The sequence below is a fragment of the Salmo salar genome, chromosome ssa07, assembly GCF_905237065.1.
Source record: "Salmo salar chromosome ssa07, Ssal_v3.1, whole genome shotgun sequence".
Lineage (NCBI taxonomy): Eukaryota > Metazoa > Chordata > Actinopteri > Salmoniformes > Salmonidae > Salmo > Salmo salar.
In genome coordinates this window covers 225517-247783 of record NC_059448.1, presented here as the reverse complement: position 1 = coordinate 247783, position 22267 = coordinate 225517, and the positions used below count along the sequence as shown (strand labels likewise).

The following is a 22267-nucleotide window of genomic DNA, read 5'->3' as shown; positions in this document are numbered from 1 at the left end:
GAGGGGAGTAAAGCTCACAGCCATTGGACTCTGTAGCAATGGAAACGCGTTCTCTGGAGTGATGAATCACGCTTCACCATCTGGCAGTCCGACGGACTAATCTGGGTTTGGTGGATGCCAGGAGAACGCTACCTGCTCCAATTGCATAGTGTCAACTGTAAAGTTTGGTGGAGGACAAATGGTCTGGGGATGTTTTTCATGATTTAGGCCCCTTAGTTCCAGTGAAGGGAAATCTTAAAGCCACAGCATACAATGACATTCTAGAAGATTCTGTGCTTCCAACTTTGTGGCAATAGTTTAACGAAGGCCCTTTCCAATGCCCCTGTGCACAAAGCGAGGTTCATACAGAAATGGTTTGTCGGGGCTTACCGAGTGGCATAGTGGTCTAAGGCACTGCATCGCAGCAGTGCTTGAGGCGTCACTACAGACCCGGGTTTGATCCCAGGGGAGGTGGCTAACAATTCGCCCAGTGTCGTCCGGGTTAGGGGAGTGTTTGGTCGGACGGGATGTCCTTGTCCCCATCGCACTCTAGCGACTCCTTGTGGCGGTCCGGGCGCAGTGCATGCTGAAACGGTCGCCAGGTGTTCGGTGTTTCCTCCGACCCATTGGTGCGGCTGGCTTCCGCGTTAAGCTAGCAGTAGTGTGTCAAGAAGCAGTGTGGCTCGGCGGGGTCGTGTTTTGGAGGACGCATGGCTCTCGACCTTCGCCTCTCCTGAGTCCGTAGGGGAGTTGCAGCGATGGGACAAGACTGTAACTACCAATTGGATCTCACGAAATTGGGGAGAAAAACGGGAGTAAAAAAGTAAAATTGTGTAGAAGAACTTGACAGGCCTGCACAGAGCCCTGACCTCAACCCTACGTAACACCTTCGGGATGAATTGGAACGCTGACTACGAGCCAGGCCTAATCGCCCAACACCAGATCATATTAGTCACATGCGCCGAACAGGTGTAGTAGACCTCACAGTGAAATGCTGAATACAACAGGTGTAGTAGACCTCACAGTGAAATGCTGAATACAACAGGTGTAGTAGACCTCACAGTGAAATGCTGAATACAACAGGTGTAGACCTCACAGTGAAATGCTGAATACAACAGGTGTAGTAGACCTCACAGTGAAATGCTGAATACAACAGGTGTAGTAGACCTCACAGTGAAATGCTGAATACAACAGGTGTAGTAGACCTCACAGTGAAATGCTGAATACAACAGGTGTAGTAGACCTCACAGTGAAATGCTGAACACAACAGGTGTAGTAGACCTCACAGTGAAATGCTGAATACAACAGGTGTAGTAGACCTCACAGTGAAATGCTGAATACAACAGGTGTAGTAGACCTCACAGTGAAATGCTGAATACAACAGGTGTAGGTGGACCTCACAGTGAAATGCTGAATACAACAGGTGTAGGTGGACCTCACAGTGAAATGCTGAATACAACAGGTGTAGTAGACATTACAGTGAAATGCTGAATACAACAGGTGTAGTAGACCTCACAGTGAAATGCTGAATACAACAGGTGTAGTAGACCTCACAGTGAAATGCTGAATACAACAGGTGTAGTAGACCTCACAGTGAAATGCTGAATACAACAGGTGTAGTAGACCTCACAGTGAAATGCTGAATACAACAGGTGTAGTAGACCTCACAGTGAAATGCTGAATACAACAGGCGTAGTAGACCTCACAGTGAAATGCTGAATACAACAGGTGTAGACTGTTGTCCTGGCACCACACTGCCAGGTCTCTGACCTCCTCCTTATAGGCTGTCTCGTTGATGTCGGTGATCAGGCCTACCACTGTTGTTTTCGGGCAAATTTAATGATGGTGTTGGAGTCGTGCCTGGCCGTTCAGTCACGAGTGAACAGGGAGTAGAGGGGGCTGAGCACGCACCCCTGAGGGGCCCCTGTGTTGGGGATCAGCGGGACGGATGTGTCAGAGCCCGACTTCACTAATGCTCGTGGCTGAATGAAAGCAAGTCCCCACAGCAATGTACCAACATCTAGTGGAAAGCCTTCCCAGAAGAGAGGAGGCTGTTATAGCAGCAATGTACCAACATCTAGTGGAAAGCCTTCCCAGAAGAGTGGAGGCTGTTATAGCAGCAATGTACCAACATCTAGTGGAAAGCCTTCCCAGAAGAGAGGAGGCTGTTATAGCAGCAATGTTCCAACATCTAGTGGAAAGCCTTCCTAGAAGAGTGGAGGCTGTTATAGCAGCAATGTTCCAACATCTAGTGGAAAGCCTTCCCAGAAGAGTGGAGGCTGTTATAGCAGCAATGTTCCAACATCTAGTGGAAAGCCTTCCCAGAAGAGAGGAGGCTGTTATAGCAGCAATGTTCCAACATCTAGTGGAAAGCCTTCCCAGAAGAGTGGAGGCTGTTATAGCAGCAATGTTCCAACATCTAGTGGAAAGACTTCCCAGAAGAGTGGAGGCTGTTATAGCAGCAAAGGGGGGGGGTGGACCAACTCCATATTAATGCCCATGATTTTGTAATGAGATGTTTTGACGAGCAGCTGTCCACATACTTATGGCCATGTAGTATATACAGCGAATTATTCTATAAAATGCCCCTTAGAGATCAACTGGACTTTGTCTCATTACATTTGAGTAGCTGTTTAGCCTGAATTCAGTTGTTCCTCTAATATACTGTAGATACCCTGTACACGATATATATACTGCTCAAAATAATAAAGGGAACACTTAAACAACACATCCTAGATCTGAATGAAAGAAATCATCTTATTAAATACTTTTTTCTTTACATAGTTGAATGTACTGACAACAAAATCACACAAAAATAATCAATGGAAATCCAATTTATCAACCCATGGAGGTCTGGATTTGGAGTCACACTCAAAATTAAAGTGGAAAAACCACACTACAGGCTGATCCAACTTTGATGTAATGTCCTTAAAACAAGTCAAAATGAGGCTCAGTAGTGTGTGTGGCCTCCACGTGTCTGTATGACCTCCCTACAACGCCTGGGCATGCTCCTGATGAGGTGGCGGATGGTCTCCTGGGGGATCTCCTCCCAGACCTGGACTAAAGCATCCGCCAACTCCTGGACAGTCTGTGGTGCAACGTGGCGTTGGTGGATGGAGCGAGACATGATGTCCCAGATGTGCTCAATTGGATTCAGGTCTGGGGAACGGGCGGGCCAGTCCATAGCATCAATGCCTTCCTCTTGCAGGAACTGCTGACACACTCCAGCCACATGAGGTCTAGCATTGTCTTGCATTAGGAGGAACCCAGGGCCAACCGCACCAGCATATGGTCTCACAAGGGGTCTGAGGATCTCATCTCGGTACCTAATGGCAGTCAGGCTACCTCTGGCGAGCACATGGAGGGCTGTGCGGCCCCCCAAAGAAATGCCACCCCACACCATGACTGACCCACCGCCAAACTGGTCATGCTGGAGGATGTTGCAGGCAGCAGAACGTTCTCCACGGCGTCTCCAGACTCTGTCACGTCTGTCACGTACTCAGTGTGAACCTGCTTTTCATCTGTGACGAGCACAGGGCGCCAGTGGCGAATTTGCCAATCTTGGTGTTCTCTGGCAAATGCCAAACGTCCTGCACGGTGTTGGGCTGTAAGCACAACCCCCACCTGTGGACATTGGGCCCTCATACCACCCTCATGGAGTCTGTTTCTGACCGTTTGAGCAGACACATGCACATTTGTGGCCTGCTGGAGGTCATTTTGCAGGGCTCTGGCAGTGCTCCTCCTGCTCCTCCTTACACAAAGGCGGAGGTAGCGGTCCTGCTGCTGGGTTGTTGCCCTCCTACGGCCTCCTCCACGTCTCCTGATGTACTGGCCTGTCTCCTGGTAGCGCCTCCATGCTCTGGACACTACGCTGACAGACACAGCAAACCTTCTTGCCACAGCTCACATTGATGTGCCATCCTGGATGAGCTGCACTACCTGAGCCACTTGTGTGGGTTGTAGACTCCGTCTCATGCTACCACTAGAGTGAAAGCACCGCCAGCATTCAAAAGTGACCAAAACATCAGCCAGGAAGCATAGGAACTGAGAAGTGATCTGTGGTCACCACCTGCAGAACCACTCCTTTATTGGGGGTGTCTTGCTAATTGCCTATAATTTCCACCTGTTGTCTATTCCATTTGCACAACAGCATGTGAAATTGTATTGTCAATCAGTGTTGCTTCCTAAGTGGACAGTTTGATTTCACAGAAGTGTGATTGAGTTGGAGTTACATTGAGTTGTTTAAGTGTTCCCTTTATTTTTTTGAGCAGTGTAGGATGATTGAGCAGCAGTGAGGGCTCTTCGATACTGCACGGTCTTTCCAAGCTAGTTGGAAGACTTCCAGTTTGGTGTAGCTCCATTTCCGTTCCAATTTTCTGGAAGCTTCAGGGCTCGGGTATTTTCTGGAAGCTTCAGAGCTCGGGTATTTTCTGGAAGCTTCAGGGCTCGGGTATTTTCTGGAAGCTTCAGGGCACGGATATTTTCTGTATACCAGGGAGCTAGTTTCTTGTGGCAAATGTTTTTAGTTTTTAGGGGTTCGATTGCATCTAGGGTATTACGAAAGGTTAAACTGAGTTCCTCAGTTAGGTGGTTATTAACCAATTTTTGTACTCTTTATCTGAGAATTTATAGCATCAACACAAATAAACATCTGTAGCGATGAGAGAAATAAAATTGACAGTTACATATCGGGAGATTATTTATAATGAATGTATTATTGTACCATAAAAGGCCCCTATCGCTCCTTCTCCATCTTCTTTTAAAAAATCTTATAAGGAGCCCTATTTGTTTTCAGCACTTTTTAATTTCCATGACTGATCGAAACGTGTGTTTTCTCACGGCTCTCTCTCTCTCTCTCTCTGTCCCTCTGAAGCTGATACAGAGAGCAATACGTTTTGGAAGATCAAATCGCAAAAAAAAACCCATTCTGAACTGTGAGAAAGAAAAGAATAAAATACAAATCACAATAAATATCGTATCATGAGGTCCCTGGTAAATCGCACGCACGCACACACGCACACACACACACACAGGCTAAACGCACACAACACACACACACACACACGCACGCACGCACGCACGCACGCACACAGGCTAAACGCACACAACACACACGCACACACGCACACACACACACACAGGCTAAACACACACACACACACGCACGCACGCACGCACGCACACAGGCTAAACGCACACAACACACACACACACACACACACACACACACAGGCTAAACGCACACAACACAGGCTAAACACACACACACACACACACACACACACACACACACACACACACAGGCTAAACGCACACAACACAGGCTAAACACACACACACACACACACATACACACACACACACACACACACACACACACACACAGGCTAAACGCACACAACACAGGCTAAACACACACACACACACACACACACACACACACACACACACACACACGTTGTGATAAAGTTTAAAAAAAAAAAAAATCGCCAAATTCGGCCATCGCCAGCCTCTCCACCAATCATGAAACAGGACTTAAGTGTCACGCTGTGATGTCACAGAGCATTCCACTGCGGAAAGTTCCAGAGCGAACAGAAGTTTCCAAGATGGAGGCGCGTGTTGTTCGGGGGGGGGGGCTGTTTGTGTGATTAGGAGAGGAGTCCTCCCCTGGGGAGAGAAGGAGAGAGGAGATGAGGGGGAGAGAAGGAGAGACGAGATGAGGGGGAGAGGAGTGAGAGAGGAGATGAGGGGGAGAGGCGTGAGAGAGGAGATGAGGGGGAGAGGCGTGAGAGAGGAGATGAGGGGGAGAGGTGTGAGAGAGGAGATGAGGGGGAGAGGCGTGAGAGAGGAGATGAGGGGGAGAGGAGTGAGAGAGGAGATGAGGGGGAGAGGAGTGAGAGAGGAGATGAGGGGGAGAGGAGTGAGAGAGGAGATGAGGGGGAGAGAAGGAGAGAGGAGATGAGGGGGAGAGGAGTGAGAGAGGAGATGAGGGGGAGAGGAGGAGAGATGAGATGAGGGGGAGAGGAGTGAGAGAGGAGATGAGGGGGAGAGGAGTGAGAGAGGAGATGAGGGGGAGAGGAGTGACGTTTCCCACCTGATCCGAACGAGTTTTCCTTAAAACGGAAAATTAGAAACAGAGTCTCTTGTCCTCACCTCCCCGTCCTCCCCGTCCTCCCCGTCCTCCCCATCACTATCACCTCCCCGTCCTCCCCGTCCTCCCCATCACTATCACCTCCCCGTCCTCCCCGTCCTCCCCATCCTCCCCTGTCCTCCCCATCACCTCCCCATCCTCCCCTGTCCTCCCCATCACTATCACCTCCCCGTCCTCCCCATCACTATCACCTCCCCGTGTCGGCCGTGCCAGTCTGGTTATCAGGTGGTAAATACTTGGTCCAGTCTAACGCCCCAGAGTAACACCATACCGCATGACACACACACACACACACACACACACACACACACACACACACACACACACACACACACACACACACACACACACACACAGTGCCGATCACGTGAGACATTCCGCAAACGCTTCGGAAATATTTAATTCTGCCCTGGAATACATTCCCTCTGAATGTAACCTAGGGCTCAGCTAAACACACACACACACGTACACACACACACACGTACACACACACACACGTACACACACACACACGTACACACGTACACACACGTACACACACACACACACACACACACACACACACACAGGCTAAACACACACACACAGGCTAAACACACACACACACCGGCTAAATGCACACACACACACACACACACACAGGCTAAACACACACACGTGAACCCGTCTTCACTCACGAGAACAGTCTTAGCAGCGAACAAGTCCAGGGTTCTGTAAGGATCCAGGTATCTTGTGATTTTTAAAAGTCATTAGGTAAAAAAGCCTACCTGGGCATTCCTGGGTTAGTGCGTACGTACGTACGTACGTACACGTGCGTGCGTGCGTGCGTGCGTGTGTGTGTGTGTTTAGCCTGTGTGTGTGTGTGTGTGTGTGTGTGTGTGTGTGTGTGTGTGTGTGTGTGTGTGTGTGTGTGTGTGTGCGCGCGCGCGTTAGGGAGAGTAATTGAAGACTATTATAGGCAGTGCCTTCATAGAGCATTCATAACCCTTCATAACCCCCCTTTCACGTATTACTCAGTTTCAGCCTGAATTCACCCCTTAATGACAAAGTGAAAACATGTTTTTCAATAATTCTTATTATTCATTTGTTTATGAAATACAGAAATATCTCATTTACATGCAGAACCAGTCAACAGTTTGGACACAGCTTCTCATTCCAGGGTTTTTCTTAATTTTTTAAACTATTTTCTACGTTGTAGAATAACAGTGAAGACATCAAAGCTATGAAATAACACATATGGAATCATGTAGTAACCAAAAAAGTGTTAAACAAATCAAAATATATTTTGTTTATATTTGAGATTCTTCAAAGTAGCCAACTTTTGCCTTGATGACAGCTTTGCACACTCTTGGCATTCTCTCAACCAGCTTCATTAGGTAGTCACCTGGAATACCAAACTTTTGACTGGTACTGTTAAGTATTCACACCCCCGAGTCAATACATGTTAGAATCACCTTTGGTAGCGATTACAGCTGTGGGTGTTTCTGGGTAAGTCTCTAAGAGCTTTGTACACCTGGATTGTACAATATTTTCACATTATTCTTGTCGATCATTTCTAGACAGCCATTTTCAAGTCACGTCGTAGATTTTCAAGCCGATTTAAGTCAAAACCGTAACTCGGCCACTCCAGGAACATTCAACATTGTCTTGGTAAGCAACTCCTGGGTATATTGATACACCATCTAAAAGTGTAATTAATAACTTCACCCATTCTCAAAAGGGATATTTAATATAATGCATTTGTTATTTACACCCATCTACCAATAGGTTAAGGGTTAGGACCCTTCTTTGTGAGGTATTGGAAACCGTTCCTGGTCTTTGTGGTTAAATCTGTGTTTGAAATTCCACTGCTTCGACTGAGGGACCTTACAGATAATAATTGTATGTGTTGGGGTACAGAGATGAGGAAGTCATTCAGAGTTCCTGCAACTTATTATGTGACTTGTTAAGCACATTTTTACTCCTGAATGTTATTTAGGCCATAACAAAAGGGGTTGAATACTTATCGACTCGAGATATTTCAGCTTTTAATTTTGTAGGCCAATGACACATCATCTCAATGTAATCCATGTTAAATTCAGGCTGTAACCACAACATCTCAATGTAATCCATGTTAAATTCAGGCTGTAACACAACATCTCAATGTAATCCATGTTAAATTCAGACTGTAACCACATCTCAATGTAATCCATGTTAAATTCAGGCTGTAACCACAACATCTCAATGTAATCCATGTTAAATTCAGACTGTAACCACAACATCTCAATGTAATCCATGTTAAATTCAGGCTGAAACAACATCTCAATGTAATCCATGTTAAATTCAGACTGTAACATCTCAATGTAATCCATGTTAAATTCAGACTGTAACCACAACATCTCAATGTAATCCATGTTAAATTCAGGCTGAAACAACATCTCAATGTAATCCATGTTAAATTCAGACTGTAACAACATCTCAATGTAATCCATGTTAAATTCAGACTGTAACCACAACATCTCAATGTAATCCATGTTAAATTCAGGCTGAAACAACATCTCAATGTAATCCATGTTAAATTCAGACTTCTTTTTAAATTCAGACTGTAACCACATCTCAATGTAATCCATGTTAAATTCAGACTGTAACATCTCAATGTAATCCATGTTAAATTCAGACTGTAACATCTCAATGTAATCCATGTTAAATTCAGGCTGTAACCACAACATCTCAATGTAATCCATGTTAAATTCAGGCTGTAACCACATCATCTCAATGTAATCCATGTTAAATTCAGACTGTAACCACATCTCAATGTAATCCATGTTAAATTCAGGCTGTACACATCTCAATGTAATCCATGTTAAATTCAGGCTGTAACCACATCTCAATGTAATCCATGTTAAATTCAGACTGTAACAACATCTCAAGAGGGAGAGAAGGAGAGAGGAGATGAGGGGGAGAGAGGAGATGAGGGGGAGAGAAGGAGAGAGGAGATGAGGGGGAGAGAAGGAGATGACGGGGAGAGAAGGAGAGAGGAGATGAGGGGGAGAGAAGGAGATGAGGGGGAGAGAAGGAGAGAGAAGGAGATGAGGGGGAGAGAAGGAGATGAGGGGGAGAGAAGGAGAGAGGAGATGAGGGGGAGAGGAGATGAGGGGGAGAGAAGGAGAGAGGAGATGAGGGGAGAGAAGGAGATGAGGGGGAGAGAAGGAGAGAGGAGATGAGGGGGAGAGAAGGAGATGAGGGGGAGAGAAGGAGATGAGGGGAGGGGGAGAGAAGGAGAGGAGGAGATGAGGGGAGAGAAGGAGATGAGGGGGAGAGAAGGAGAGAGAAGGAGGGAGGGGGAGAGAAGGAGATGAGGGGGAGAGAAGGAGGGAGGGGGGAGAGAAGGAGACGAGGGGAGAGAAGGAGAGAGGGGGGAGAGAAGGAGAGAGGAGATGAGGGGGAGAGAAGGAGACGAGGGGGAGAGAGGAGACGAGGGGGAGAGAAGGAGAGAGGGGGAGAGAAGGAGAGAGGAGATGAGGGGGAGAGAAGGAGAGAGGAGATGAGGGGGAGAGAAGGAGACGAGGGGGAGAGGAGGAGACGAGGGGGAGAGAAGGAGACGAGGGGAGAGAAGGAGACGAGGGGAGAGAAGGAGACGAGGGGGAGAGAAGGAGACGAGGGGGAGAGAAGGAGACGAGGGGGAGAGAAGGAGACGAGGGGGAGAGGAGGAGACGAGGGGGAGAGAAGGAGACGAGGGGGAGAGAAGGAGACGAGGGGAGAGAAGGAGACGAGGGGGAGAGAAGGAGACGAGGGGAGGGGGAGAGAAGGAGACGAGGGGGAGAGAAGGAGGGGAGGAGACAGACACACAAACCCCCTCTGTCTACGTTACCTGTAGTTTGTTGGTTGCCGCGGTGACACGGTGACAGTCCTTGGTGCAGCTATGGTTACCACAGGTCAGGGTTCGACCACAGACACGCTGACAGGAGAAAGGCCCTCGACGGTGGCATGGGACGGGGCTCACCTAAAACACACACACATTATCAATACACACATTAATACACACACACACACACTATCAACACACACACGTTAAAACGCCATCAAACCCAATAATAAACCAAGGCAGCAGCTACTCTTCCTGGGGTTTATTATGGATCCCCATTAGTTCCTGCCAAGGCAGCAGCTACTCTTCCTGGGGTTTATTATGGATCCCCATTAGTTCCTGCCAAGGCAGCAGCTACTCTTCCTGGGGTTTATTATGGATCCCCATTAGTTCCTGCCGAGGCAGCAGCTACTCTTCCTGGGGTTTATTATGGATCCCCGTTAGTTCCTGCCAAGGCAGCAGCTACTCTTCCTGGGGTTTATTATGGATCCCCGTTAGTTCCTGCCAAGGCAGCAGCTACTCTTCCTGGGGTTTATTATGGATCCCCATTAGTTCCTGCCGAGGCAGCAGCTACTCTTCCTGGGGTTTATTATGGATCCCCATTAGTTCCTGCCAAGGCAGCAGCTACTCTTCCTGGGGTTTATTATGGATCCCCATTAGTTCCTGCCAAGGCAGCAGCTACTCTTCCTGGGGTTTATTATGGATCCCCATTAGTTCCTGCCAAGGCAGCAGCTACTCTTCCTGGGGTTTATTATGGATCCCCGTTAGTTCCTGCCAAGGCAGCAGCTACTCTTCCTGGGGTTTATTATGGATCCCCATTAGTTCCTGCCAAGGCAGCAGCTACTCTTCCTGGGGTTTATTATGGATCCCCATTAGTTCCTGTCAAGGCAGCAGCTACTCTTCCTGGGGTTTATTATGGATCCCCGTTAGTTCCTGCCAAGGCAGCAGCTACTCTTCCTGGGGTTTATTATGGATCCCCGTTAGTTCCTGCCAAGGCAGCAGCTACTCTTCCTGGGGTTTATTATGGATCCCCATTAGTTCCTGCCAAGGCAGCAGCTACTCTTCCTGGGGTTTATTATGGATCCCCATTAGTTCCTGTTGCCAAGGCAGCAGCTACTCTTCCTGGGGTTTATTATGGATCCCCATTAGTTCCTGCCAAGGCAGCAGCTACTCTTCCTGGGGTTTATTATGGATCCCCATTAGTTCCTGCCAAGGCAGCAGCTACTCTTCCTGGGGTTTATTATGGATCCCCATTAGTTCCAGCCAAGAAGAAGGTAGAAACTAGGGCCTGTAGTACCTGCCTTGTTGATAGTGTTGTTAAGAAGGTAGAAACTAGGGCCTGTAGGACCTGCCTTGTTGATAGTGCTGTTAAGAAGGTAGAAACTAGGGCCTGTAGGACCTGCCTTGTTGATAGTGCTGTTAAGAAGGTAGAAACTAGGGCCTGTAGGACCTGCCTTGTTGATAGTGTTGTTAAGAAGGTAGAAACTAGGGCCTGTAGGACCTGCCTTGTTGATAGTGTTGTTAAGAAGGTAGAAACTAAGGCCTCAGTGTTAACAGTGGGCTTCCTATAGGACACACCACCTCAGTGTTAACAGTGGTCTTCCTACTAGGACACACCACCTCAGTGTTAACAGTGGTCTTCCTACTAGGATAACACCACCTCAGTGTTAACAGTGGTCTTCCTGCTAGGGCACACCGTCTCAGTGTTAACAGTGGTCTTCCTACTAGGATAACACCACCTCAGTGTTAACAGTGGTCTTCCTGCTAGGACACACCACCTCAGTGTTAACAGTGGTCTTCCTATAGGACACACCACCTCAGTGTTAACAGTGGTCTTCCTACTAGGACACACCACCTCAGTGTTAACAGTGGTCTTCCTGCTAGGACACACCACCTCAGTGTTAACAGTGGTCTTCCTACTAGGATAACACCACCTCAGTGTTAACAGTGGTCTTCCTACTAGGATAACACCACCTCAGTGTTAACAGTGGTCTTCCTATAGGACACACCACCTCAGTGTTAACAGTGGTCTTCCTACTAGGATAACACCACCTCAGTGTTAACAGTGGTCTTCCTACTAGGACACACCACCTCAGTGTTAACAGTGGTCTTCCTATAGGACACACCACCTCAGTGTTAACAGTGGTCTTCCTGCTAGGACACACCACCTCAGTGTTAACAGTGGTCTTCCTACTAGGATAACACCACCTCAGTGTTAACAGTGGTCTTCCTGCTAGGGCACACCGCCTCAGTGTTAACAGTGGTCTTCCTATAGGACACACCGCCTCAGTGTTAACAGTGGTCTTCCTATAGGACACACCACCTCAGTGTTAACAGTGGTCTTCCTGCTAGGACACACCACCTCAGTGTTAACAGTGGTCTTCCTACTAGGACACACCACCTCAGTGTTAACAGTGGTCTTCCTATAGGACACACCACCTCAGTGTTAACAGTGGTCTTCCTGCTAGGGCACACCGTCTCAGTGTTAACAGTGGTCTTCCTACTAGGGCACACCACCTCAGTGTTAACAGTGGTCTTCCTACTAGGGCACACCACCTCAGTGTTAACAGTGGTCTTCCTACTAGGGCACACCACCTCAGTGTTAACAGTGGTCTTCCTACTAGGGCACACCACCTCAGTGTTAACAGTGGTCTTCCTATAGGACACACCACCTCAGTGTTAAAACCTGTTAGGGCTAGGGGGCAGTATTTTCACGGCTGGATAAAAAACGTACCCGATTTAATCTGGTTACCACTCCTACCCAGTAACTAGAATATGCATATACTTATTACATATGGATAGAAAACACCCTAAAGTTTCTAAAACTGTTTGAATGGTGTCTGTGAGTATAACAGAACTCATTTGGCAGGCAAAAAAACTGAGAAGGTTTCATGCAGGAAGTGGCCTGTCTGACAAGGTGTCGTTCTTCTTGTCTCTGTTTATTGAAGAGTGAGGATCTTAGCTGTCCCGTGACACTTCCTACGGCTGCCATAGGCTCTCAGAAGGCGGCAAAAAGCTGAATCGTGGCTTTGCAGGCTCTGGCTGAAACAAAGTAGCGCGTTTGGGTAGTGGCTGGTTACAGTACTGTGAGACTCAGGCGCGTGCCCGCGTCGACCGAAAGCTTTGTTTACTTTCCTCTGTTTAGCTAAATGGACATTCCCGGTCGGAATATTATCGCTTTTTTTCGAGAAAAATGGCATAAAAATGGATTTTAAACAGCGGTTGACATGCTTCGAAGTACGGTAATGGAATATTTAGATTTTTTTGTCACGAATTGCGCCATGCGCGCGACCCTTATTTACCCTTTCAGATAGTGTCTGGAACGCACGAACAAAACGCCGCAATTCGGATATAACGATGGATTATTTTGGACCAAACCAACATTTGTTATTGAAGTAGCAGTCCTGGGAGTGCATTCTGACGAAGACAACAAAGGTAATCAAACTTTTATAATAGTAAATCTGATATTGGTGAGTGCTAAACTTGCCGGGTGTCTAAATAGCGAGCCCGTGATGCCTGGGCTATGTACTTAGAATATTGCAAAATGTGCTTTCACCAAAAAGCTATTTTAAAATCGGACATATCGACATTCGAGTGCATAGAGGAGTTCTGTATCTATAATTCTTAAAATAATTGTTATGCTTTTTGTGAACGTTTATCGTGAGTAATTTAGCAAAATGTTAGCGAATTCCCCGGAAGTTTGCGGGGGGTATGCTAGTTCTGAACGTCACATGCTAATGTAAAAAGCTGTTTTTTGATATAAATATGAACTTGATTGAACAAAACATGCATGTATTGTATAACATAATGTCCTAGGATTGTCATCTGATGAAGATCATCAAAGGTTAGTGCTGCATTTAGCTGTCTTCTGGGTTTTTGTGACATTATATGCTAGCTTGAAAAATGGGTGTCTGATTATTTCTGGCTTGGTACTCTGCTGACATAATCTAATGTTTTGCTTTCGTTGTAAAGCCTTTTTGAAATCGGACAGTGTGGTTAGATAAAGGAGAGTCTTGTCTTTAAAATGCTGTGAAAAAATTGAAGTTTTTGTATTTTTGAGGAATTTGTAATTCGCGCCACGCCCATCATTGGATATTGGAGCAGGTGTTCCGCTAGCGGAACGTCTAGATGTAAGAGGTTAACAGTATAACTCTGGTTCATAGACACATGATTACTACGTACAACAGCTGTAGGATAAACAGAGGTATTCAGGGCTGTTAAAGGGACATAAATGAGGTTTATTTACATCGTGTCTCTCAACACCTCTGGGATAATGTACATTTTGCACCGAAGCATTATGACGACTCAGCGACACAGCGGTGTGGATTAACCGAGCCGGGTTTTGGATCATTGATAAGTCATTGTGTCAGCGCAGCCTTATGATGCTGTGAACGGACCCGGGAACACAAAATGATTTGGGTGGATCCAATAAAACGATCTTTGTTTCCGGAAGGTATCGAAACGGTTAAACATATTACACCCACAGAGAAGCAATAGTCTCGCAATTACGGAGGGATATAAAGGAGGGAGGACAGAGGGACCGATATTATACGGGACGTTTTGTTGGTGTCAAGCAGAGACCCCAATCAGTTCTTTAAAATCCCATCTATTCAGCTGTTCTGATCGGCCCTTTCGTAACGTCACCGAATCGCACGTGAAACTACGATAGACTGACTCGATGTTCTGATGCTGGGTTGAAATGTTTGGGAGGATATTACTGTGGTCCTTTACTCGTGCTGCTGGACAGCACAAAGACGCAGAACAGACGAGAACAGAGCAGACAGAACAGAGCAGACAGAACAGAGCAGACAGAACAGAGCAGACAGAACAGAGCAGACAGAGCAGAGCAGACAGACAATAGCAGACAGACAATAGCAGACAGAACAGAGCGGACAGAACAGAGCGGACAGAACAGAGCAGACAGAACAGAGCAGACAGAACAGAGCAGACAGAACAGAGCAGACAGAACAGAGCAGACAGACAATAGCAGACAGACAATAGCAGACAGAACAGAGCGGACAGAACAGAGCGGACAGAACAGAGCGGACAGAACAGAGCAGACAGACAATAGCAGACAGAACAGAGCAGACAGATCAGAGCAGAGCAGACAGATCAGAACAGAGCAGACAGAACAGTAGCAGACAGACAATAGCAGACAGAACAGAGCAGACAGAACAGAGCAGACAGACAATAGCAGACAGATCAGAGCAGACAGAACAGAGCAGACAGACAATAGCAGACAGATCAGAGCAGACAGAACAGTAGCAGACAGAACAGTAGCAGACAGAACAGTAGCAGACAGAACAGTAGCAGACAGAACAGTAGCAGACAGAACAGAGCAGACAGAACAGAGCAGACAGAACAGAGCAGACATAATAAGAGCAGACAGACAATAGCAGACAGACAATAGCAGACAGAACAGAGCAGACAGAACAGAGCAGACAGAGAAGTAGCAGACAGAACAGAGCAGACAGAACAGAGCAGACAGACAATAGCAGACAGAACAGAGCAGACAGACAATAGCAGACAGACAATAGCAGACAGAACAGAGCGGACAGAACAGAGCGGACAGAACAGAGCAGACAGAACAGAGCAGACAGAACAGAGCAGACAGAACAGAGCAGACAGAACAGAGCAGACAGACAATAGCAGACAGACAATAGCAGACAGAACAGAGCAGACAGAACAGAGCGGACAGAACAGAGCAGACAGAACAGAGCAGACAGACAATAGCAGACAGAACAGAGCAGACAGATCAGAGCAGAGCAGACAGATCAGAACAGAGCAGACAGAACAGTAGCAGACAGACAATAGCAGACAGAACAGAGCAGACAGAACAGAGCAGACAGACAATAGCAGACAGATCAGAGCAGACAGAACAGAGCAGACAGACAATAGCAGACAGATCAGAGCAGACAGAACAGTAGCAGACAGAACAGTAGCAGACAGAACAGTAGCAGACAGAACAGTAGCAGACAGAACAGTAGCAGACAGAACAGAGCAGACAGAACAGAGCAGACAGAACAGAGCAGACATAATAAGAGCAGACAGACAATAGCAGACAGACAATAGCAGACAGAACAGAGCAGACAGAACAGAGCAGACAGAGAAGTAGCAGACAGAACAGAGCAGACAGAACAGAGCAGACAGACAATAGCAGACAGAACAGAGCAGACAGACAATAGCAGACAGAACAGAGCAGACAGAACAGAGCAGACAGAACAGTAGCAGACAGAACAGTAGCAGACAGAACAGAGCAGACAGACAATAGCAGACAGAACAGAGCAGACAGAAAAGACAGACAAGAGCAGACAGAACAGAGCAGACAGACAATAGCAGACAGACAATAGCAGACAGAACAGAGCAGACAGAGCAGAGCAGACAGAGCAGAGCAGTAGCAGACAGAACAGAGCAGACAGACAGAAAAGACAGACAAGAGCAGACAGAACAGAGCAGACAGACAATAGCAGACAGAACAGAGCAGACAGAACGGAGCAGACAGAACGGAGCAGACAGAACAGAGCAGACAGAACAGAGCAGACAGAACAGAGCAGACAGAACAGAGCAGACAGAGCAGAGCAGACAGAACAGAGCAGACAGAACAGAGCAGACAGAACAGAGCAGACAATAGCAGACAGAACAGAGCGGACAGAGCAGAGCGGACAGAGCAGACAGAGCAGAGCGGACAGAACAGAGCAGACAGACAATAGCAGACAGAACAGAGCAGACAGAACAGAGCAGACAATAGCAGACAGAACAGAGCGGACAGAGCAGAGCGGACAGAGCAGACAGAGCAGAGCGGACAGAACAGAGCAGACAGACAATAGCAGACAGAACAGAGCAGACAGAGCAGACAGAACAGAGCAGACAGAACAGAGCGGACAGAGCAGAGCGGACAGAGCAGACAGAGCAGAGCGGACAGACAATAGCAGACAGAACAGAACAGACAGATCAGAGCAGACAGAACAGAGCAGACAGACAATAGCAGACAGAACAGAGCAGACAGAACAGAGCAGACAGACAATAGCAGACAGAACAGAGCAGACAGAACAGAGCAGACAGACAATAGCAGACAGACAATAGCAGACAGAACAGAGCAGACAGAGCAGAGCAGACAGAACAGAGCAGACAGAACAGAGCAGACAGAGCAGAGCAGACAGAACAGAGCAGACAGACAATAGCAGACAGAACAGAGCAGACAGAACGGAGCAGACAGACAAGAGCAGACAGAACAGAGCAGACAGATCAGAGCAGACAGAACAGAGCAGACAGAACAGAGCAGACAGAACAGAGCAGACAGAACAGAGCAGACATAACAGTAGCAGACAGATCAGTAGCAGACAGAACAGTAGCAGACAGAACAGTAGCAGACAGAACAGTAGCAGACAGAACAGAGCAGACAGAACAGAGCAGACAGAACAGAGCAGAGCAGACAGAACAGTAGCAGACAGAACAGTAGCAGACAGAACAGAGCAGACAGAACAGAGCAGACAGAACAGAGCAGACAGAACAGAGCAGACAGAACAGAGCAGACAGAACAGAGCAGACAGACAATAGCAGACAGAACAGAGCAGACAGAGCAGACAGAACAGAGCAGACAGAACAGAGCGGACAGAGCAGAGCGGACAGAGCAGACAGAGCAGAGCGGACAGACAATAGCAGACAGAACAGAACAGACAGATCAGAGCAGACAGAACAGAGCAGACAGACAATAGCAGACAGAACAGAGCAGACAGAACAGAGCAGACAGACAATAGCAGACAGAACAGAGCAGACAGAACAGAGCAGACAGACAATAGCAGACAGACAATAGCAGACAGAACAGAGCAGACAGAGCAGAGCAGACAGAACAGAGCAGACAGAACAGAGCAGACAGAGCAGAGCAGACAGAACAGAGCAGACAGACAATAGCAGACAGAACGGAGCAGACAGAACGGAGCAGACAGACAAGAGCAGACAGAACAGAGCAGACAGATCAGAGCAGACAGAACAGAGCAGACAGAACAGAGCAGACAGAACAGAGCAGACAGAACAGAGCAGAGCAGACAGAACAGTAGCAGACAGAACAGTAGCAGACAGAACTTAGCAGACAGAACAGAGCAGACAGAACAGAGCAGACAGAACAGAGCAGACAGAACAGAGCAGACAGAACAGAGCAGACAGAACAGTAGCAGACAGAACTTAGCAGACAGAACTTAGCAGACAGAACAGAGCAGACAGAACAGAGCAGACAGAACAGAGCAGACAGAACAGAGCAGACAGAACAGAGCAGACAGAACAGTAGCAGACAGAACTTAGCAGACAGAGCAGAGCGGACAGAACAGAGCGGAGAGAACAGAGCAGACAGAACAGAGCAGACAGACAATAGCAGACAGAACAGAGCAGACAGAACAGAGCAGACAGAACAGAGCAGACAGAACAGAGCAGACAGAACAGAGCAGACAGAACAGAGCAGACAGACAATAGCAGACAGAACAGAGCAGACAGACAATAGCAGACAGAACAGAGCAGACAGAACAGAGCAGACAGAACAGAGCAGACAGAACAGAGCAGACAGAACAGAGCAGACAGAGCAGACAGAACAGTAGCAGACAGAACAGAGCAGACAGAACAGAGCAGACAGACAATAGCAGACAGACAATAGCAGACAGAACAGAGCAGACAGAACAGAGCAGACAGAACAGTAGCAGACAGAACAGTAGCAGACAGAACAGTAGCAGACAGAACAGAGCAGACAGAACAGAGCAGACAGAACAGAGCAGACAGAACAGAGCAGACAGAACAGAGCAGACAGACAATAGCAGACAGAACAGAGAGCTCAAATGAAGGTGAGCGTGAGTTTGCTTTTTGTCTGTGTCCCTATAAAAAGATAGGGGAGCGAGTGTGTGTGAGAGAGTGTGTGTGTGTGTGTGTGTGTGTGTGTGTGTGTGTAGTGAGTGTGTGTAGTGAGTGTGTGTGTGTGTAGTGAATACTAAAGCAGCCTAAATGGGATAAATGAGAAGATTAGAGATCAGAACAAATAACAACCTTGAGCGAGAGAGGGAGGAAGAGAGGGGAGAGAGAGAGGGAGGAAGAGAGGGGGAGAGAGAGGGGGAGAGAGGGGAGGAAGAGAGGGGAGAGAGAGGGGAGGAAGAGAGGGGGGAGAGAGAGAGGGAGGAAGAGAGGGGAGAGAGAGGGGGAGGAAGAGAGGGGGGAGAGAGAGAGGGAGGAAGAGAGGGGGAGAGAGAGGGGAGGAAGAGAGGGGGGAGAGAGAGGGAGGAAGAGAGGGGGGAGAGAGGGGAGGAAGAGAGGGGGAGAGAGAGGGAGGAAGAGAGGGGAGAGAGAGGGAGGAAGAGAGGGGGAGAGAGAGAGGAGGAAGAGAGGGAGAGAGAGGGGAGGAAGAGAGGGGGGAGAGAGAGGGAGGAAGAGAGGGGAGAGAGAGGGGAGGAAGAGAGGGGGGAGAGAGAGGGAGGAAGAGAGGGGGGAGAGAGGGGAGGAAGAGAGGGGGGAGAGAGAGAGGGGAGAGAGAGGGGAGGAAGAGAGGGGGGAGAGAGAGAGGGAGGAAGAGAGGGGGAGAGAGAGAGGGAGGAAGAGAGGGGGGAGAGAGAGAGGGAGGAAGAGAGGGGGGAGAGAGAGGGGGGAGAGAGGGGGGAGAGAGAGGGGGAGAGAGGGGAGGAAGAGAGGGGGGAGAGAGAGAGGGAGGAAGAGAGGGGGAGAGAGAGAGGGAGGAAGAGAGGGGGGAGAGAGAGGGGGAGGAAGAGAGGGGGGAGAGAGAGAGGGAGGAAGAGAGGGGGAGAGAGAGGGAGGAAGAGAGGGGGGGAGAGAGGGGAGGAAGAGAGGGGGAGAGAGGGGAGGAAGAGAGGGGTGGGAGAGAGGGGGAGAGAGGGGGAGGAAGAGAGGGGGGGGAGAGAGGGGAGGAAGAGAGGGGGAGAGAGGGGGAGGAAGAGAGGGGGAGAGAGAGAGGGAGGAAGAGAGGGGGAGAGAGAGGGGAGGAAGAGAGGGGAGAGAGAGAGAGGGGAGGAAGAGAGGGGGGAGAGAGAGGGAGGAAGAGAGGGGGGAGAGAGGGGGGAGGAAGAGAGGGGGGGAGAGAGAGAGGGAGGAAGAGAGGGGGGGGAGAGAGGGAGGAAGAGAGGGGGAGAGAGAGAGGGAGGAAGAGAGGGGGGGAGAGAGGGGAGGAAGAGAGGGGGAGAGAGAGAGGGAGGAAGAGAGGGGGAGAGAGGGGGAGGAAGAGAGGGGGGAGAGAGAGAGGGAGGAAGAGAGGGGGAGAGAGGGGGAGGAAGAGAGGGGGGAGAGAGAGAGGGAGGAAGAGAGGGGGAGAGAGAGAGGGAGGAAGAGAGGGGGGAGAGAGAGAGGGAGGAAGAGAGGGGGGAGAGAGAGAGGGAGGAAGAGAGGGGGAGAGAGAGAGGGGGAGGAAGAGAGGGGGAGAGAGGGGGAGGAAGAGAGGGGGAGAGAGGGGAGGAAGAGAGGGGGGAGAGAGGGGGAGGAAAAGAGGGGGGAGAGAGAGGGAGGAAGAGAGGGGGGGAGAGAGGGGAGGAAGAGGGGGAGAGAGAGAGGAGGAAGAGAGGGGGAGAGAGGGGGAGGAAGAGAGGGGGAGAGAGAGAGGGAGGAAGAGAGGGGGAGAGAGGGAAGAGAGGGGGAGAGAGGGGGAGGAAGAGAGGGGGAGGAAGAGAGGCGGGATAGAGAGAGGGAGGAAGAGAGGGGGGAGAGAGGGGGAGGAAGAGAGGCGGGGATAGAGAGAGGGAGGAAGAGAGGGGGAGAGAGGGGAGGAAGAGAGGGGGGAGAGAGAGAGGGAGGAAGAGAGGGGGAGAGAGGGGGAGGAAGAGAGGGGGGAGAGAGGGGGAGGAAGATAGGGGGGGAGAGAGAGGGGAAGAGAGGGGGGAGAGAGAGGGGGAGGAAGAGAGGGGGGAGAGAGGGGGAGGAAGAGAGGGGGAGGAAGAGAGGCGGGGATAGAGAGAGGGAGGAAGAGAGGGGGGGAGAGAGAGGGGGAGGAAGAGAGGCGGGGATAGAGAGAGGGAGGAAGAGAGGGGGGGAGAGGAGAGAGACAGAAAAACCCGACATTGCTGTTAACACGATTGTCCATTATGTTTTCCTTATTCTGACCGATGTTCATTTCTAATCCATGGTGTGTGTGAGGACTACTTGACCAACAGTATGTGGACAGCTGTTCGTCGAACATCTCATTACAAAATCATGGGCATAATATGGAGTTGGTCCCCCCCTTTGCTGCTATAACAGCCTCCACTCTTCTGGGAAGGCTTTCCACTAGATGTTGGAACATTGCTGCTATAACAGCCTCCTCTCTTCTGGGAAGGCTTTCCACTAGATGTTGGAACATTGCTGCTATAACAGCCTCCACTCTTCTGGGAAGGCTTTCCACTAGATGCTGGATCATTGCTGCTATAACAGCCTCCTCTCTTCTAGGAAGGCTTTCCACTAGATGTTGGAACATTGCTGCTATAACAGCCTCCTCTCTTCTGGGAAGGCTTTCCACTAGATGTTGGAACATTGCTGCTATAACAGCCTCCACTCTTCTGGGAAGGCTTTCCACTAGATGTTGGAACATTGCTGCTATAACAGCCTCCACTCTTCTGGGAAGGCTTTCCAATAGATGTTGGATCATTGCTGCTATAACAGCCTCCTCTCTTCTGGGAAGGCTTTCCACTAGATGTTGGAACATTGCTGCTATAACAGCCTCCACTCTTCTGGGAAGGCTTTCCACTAGATGTTGGTACATTGCTGCTATAACAGCCTCCTCTCTTCTGGGAAGGCTTTCCACTAGATGTTGGTACATTGCAGCGGGGACTTGCTTCCATTCAGCCACAAGAGCATTAGTGAGGTCGGGCACTGATGTTGGGCGATTAGGACTGGCTCGCAGTCGGCGTTCCAATTCATCCCAAAGGTGTTCGACGGGGTTGAGGTCAGGACGCTGTGCAGGCCAGTCAAGTTCTTCCACAACGATCTCTACAAACCATTTCTGTATGAACCTCGCTTTTTGCACAGGGGCATTATGTTGAAACAGGAAAGGGCTTTCTACAAACTGTTGCCACAAAGTTGGAAGTCCAGAATCATCTAGAATGTCTTTGTATGCTATAGATTTCCCATCAGTGGAACTAAGGGGCCCGAACCATGAAAAACTGCCCCAGACCATTATTCCTCCTCCACCAAACTTTACAGTTAGCACTATAAATTGGGGCAGGTAGCGTTCTCCTGGCATCCACCAAACCCAGATTAGTCCGTCGGACTGCCAGATGGTGAAGCGTGATTCATCACTCCAGAGAACGTGTTTCCATTGCTACAGAGTCCAATGACGGCGA

At 48.9% G+C, this 22267-nt stretch overlaps 1 protein-coding gene across 3 annotated transcripts in view; it reads right to left on the bottom strand.

Annotated features, from left to right (window-relative positions):
* nfxl1 (nuclear transcription factor, X-box binding-like 1) overlaps positions 1 to 22267 on the bottom strand; it is a 99188-nt gene that overhangs the window by 23789 nt on the left and 53132 nt on the right. For all 3 annotated transcript variants that reach the window (XM_045721371.1, XM_045721369.1, XM_045721370.1), the window contains exon 17: positions 9981 to 10112. In XM_045721371.1, the coding sequence (XP_045577327.1) occupies positions 9981 to 10112 (132 nt within the window). The remainder of the gene's footprint in view (positions 1 to 9980; positions 10113 to 22267) is intronic.